Source organism: Helobdella robusta (genome assembly GCF_000326865.2).
Source record: "Helobdella robusta unplaced genomic scaffold HELROscaffold_27, whole genome shotgun sequence".
In the NCBI taxonomy this organism is placed as follows: domain Eukaryota; kingdom Metazoa; phylum Annelida; class Clitellata; order Rhynchobdellida; family Glossiphoniidae; genus Helobdella; species Helobdella robusta.
The window spans coordinates 1,198,376-1,201,452 of record NW_008704392.1 but is presented as its reverse complement, the minus strand read 5'-3'; the positions used below and the strand labels follow the sequence as shown (position 1 = coordinate 1,201,452).

Here is a 3,077-nt window from a genome sequence, read left to right as displayed (position 1 = left end):
TAGGTGGCAAGTAAATTTTGACTTTATGTACGATCGTTCGTTTGTGACGTCTGTTGGTTCTTTTTATGATTTGTTGGTCGATGGATTTAATGATGACTGGTTGGTTGGTTAGCTGGTGGGTTGGTTGATTGGTTGGTTGGTTAGTTGGTTGACTGGTTGGTTGGTTGACTGGTTGGTTGACTGGTTGGTTGGTTGATTGGTTAGTTGGTTAGTTGGTTGGTTGGTGGGTTGGTATGCTGACTAGCTGATTGACTGGTTGGTTGGATGGCTGGTTCTCTAAACAATGTACATTTATTTACCTATATTTACACATATACAACACCTCATACCTCCGTTCATAAATATTGTAACCCATTCATTCATTCATTCATTCATTCATTCATTCATTCATTCATTCATTCATTCATTCATTCATTCATTCATTCATTCATCCATCCATCCATACATCCATCCATTCATTCATTCATTCCGTCATTCATTCATAAATAAAACAATTAATTACATTAACTACCCCCGCCATTCCATTAATTACTCCCACCCACTAATTACCCCATCGCCCCAAACAGAGGGCTGCCCCAATGGTTGCCACCCTGGGGGCAAGTGTGTCCAAAAATCCAAATACGAGATAACGGAACAAGACGTTGACGACGACAATGACGACGGCTACCTGGTGTGGCTCTGCGAGTGTCGCATGCGCAGCGGCTTCGATGGCTGCGCAGACGAGGAAGCGGAAATGACGTGCAATGACGGTATTGATGATGATAACGGTAAGTGGGGGGTGATGATGGGGATGATGATGAAGGGGGTGTGATGATTAGTATAGTTAGATAGTTAAGAAGTGCCTGATGGTGATAGAGATGATGAGGACGACGATGATGATGATGATATTAATGATTGTTGATCATCATCATTGCCACCAGACGGCCTTATAGACTGTCTAGACAGCGACTGTCTGATAGACACAGTCTGCCAGCACAGCATCAAGTTCAGAACCGTAGACCCCGTTGACCTTTCAATCAAAAGATCATATTTTACAGGTGCTTCTGACGACGACGATGATGATGATCATGATGATGATCATGATAATGATGGTGATGATGATCATGATAGTGATGATGATGATAATTATGACGATGACGTTGATGATGATAAACTGAAATGTGTTTTCAAAAAAAAATATTAAATAGAATCATTAATGCTGTTAATTATAATGTTGCTTATAATAATTATAATAAATGCTTATTAATGAGGCAAATTATAATAATTGCCTATTAATGATGCTAATTATGATAATTGCATATTAATGATGCTAATTATAATAATTGCATATTAATGATGCCAATTATAAAGATTGCATATTATTAATGTCAGTAATTTTTCGCGAGGCCAAAATTATCGGCCCTAATCTAATTTAGAGTGCTTTGTATAGAACGCCCTACAAGCGATAGATCAATTATTATTAATGCTCATAATTCATCAAAATTCTAGTCGTTATCATCATCATCAACAACAACACCATCATCATCATCTTCATCATCATCTTTTTCATCATCATAATCACTAACATCGCCATCATCATTTCTATAACCATCATTATCATTTTTATAACCACCACCATCGTCGTCATCATCTTCGTCATCAGATTTGGTAAGTTTTTACGAGAGGTTTAGATTTTTATTTGACAACCAAGACTTCCACGTGCAGTCAGACCATGCGTTCTTTTCTGAAAAGTTCGTTCATTCATTCATTCATTCATTCATTCATTCATTCATTCATTCATTCATTCATTCATTCACTTAATCGTTTCAGTTTCAGAATATGTTACTATTTTAAATCCAAATATTTTGTTGACGGGCGATACCAGTAAGCACGTTGAAAATACAGAATTCATTCCATCCAATTATTCGAAATATTTGACACATTCCACTTGATCAATAACATCGACAAGCTAACCAGCACATGTCCTGGCTGGCATTCTCGATTTGATTGTCAGCTCTCATGGATTTCCTGTTACCAGCATGAAGATACTCCATAGTAGAACGGTGATCTATCCTCACAATCTCTCTCATCACAACAGTTGATGTATCGTTCCAGACATCTTGTAAAATAATCAAAAGATACGTCGGTCATTGGGAAGTTTGGATGAAGAGCAACTTGCCAAAGCCATCTTACATTCTCCAGTTACCCGCGGCATTTTAATCAACCAATTAGATTTTTCGTTCCTATCAGTCATCCACTTGTTGTTACTCGCAGTTTCATTCTAATTTACATAATCATAACCAGATCGATTTATACCAGCTAGTTTTTATTTTACTTCTACTTTATTCAACCAATCAAATTCATTTTAAATTTTCAAATCAACCAATCAAATTCAAGTTTCTTCCATCTGTCTGAAAATCAAACTTACGCCGTACTTCAACCAGCTAATGAAAATTGACATTTATTTCAAATTTTTTAACAACTAATCAGATTAGTTTCCTTGATAAGAGGCCAGGTGCTGACCAATCACGACACAGTTGTGTACGATTTGAGGATTTACGTCAAAAACCATCCGTCCAATGGCCACACACTCTCTGATAAGGATGGATTGTAAGTTCGATAACTGGATGGATGGGCTGCTGGATAAATGGATAGATTAATGAATGGATGGATTGACGAATGGATGGATAAATAGATGAATAAACAAACGAACAAGCAGCATCATTATCACCATAACCACATCATTATCATCATAATCACATCATCATCACATTACATCATCATCATCAGTTTCGACATCATCGTAAACGGCGGGGGCACGGTGACCTTGATATTGCAGGCGGCCAACTTCACCCCAAAAGAAATAAATGTCTACGTGCCCACCAATCGCAGAATCACCCTCGGGACAATCTACCTCCACCCGCAAAACGCCAAAACGGATTTCGGCTCCGTTCCTAATGACAAACCCAAATGCCCGGGTGTATTTCATGATTATGTTTATCTGAGGCCTGTAATTTATTCGCCTTCGGCCAATGCACACGAGGGGTATAAGGGCTTTCAGGGTAGTGCCCTTTTTCCAGAAACTTCGGTTGGTGTTT

The 3,077-nt window shown here is 38.2% G+C and overlaps 1 protein-coding gene across 1 annotated transcript in view; it reads left to right on the top strand.

Annotated features, from left to right (window-relative positions):
• The window catches only part of HELRODRAFT_192012 (hypothetical protein), a gene marked incomplete at its 5' end in the record, with an annotated part of 58,566 nt that overhangs the window by 20,535 nt on the left and 34,954 nt on the right, over positions 1–3,077 (top strand). The window contains 4 exons of the mRNA XM_009020273.1: positions 567–767; positions 921–1,037; positions 1,643–1,730; positions 2,770–3,041. Of these exons, the coding sequence (XP_009018521.1) occupies positions 567–767; positions 921–1,037; positions 1,643–1,730; positions 2,770–3,041 (678 nt within the window). The remainder of the gene's footprint in view (positions 1–566; positions 768–920; positions 1,038–1,642; positions 1,731–2,769; positions 3,042–3,077) is intronic.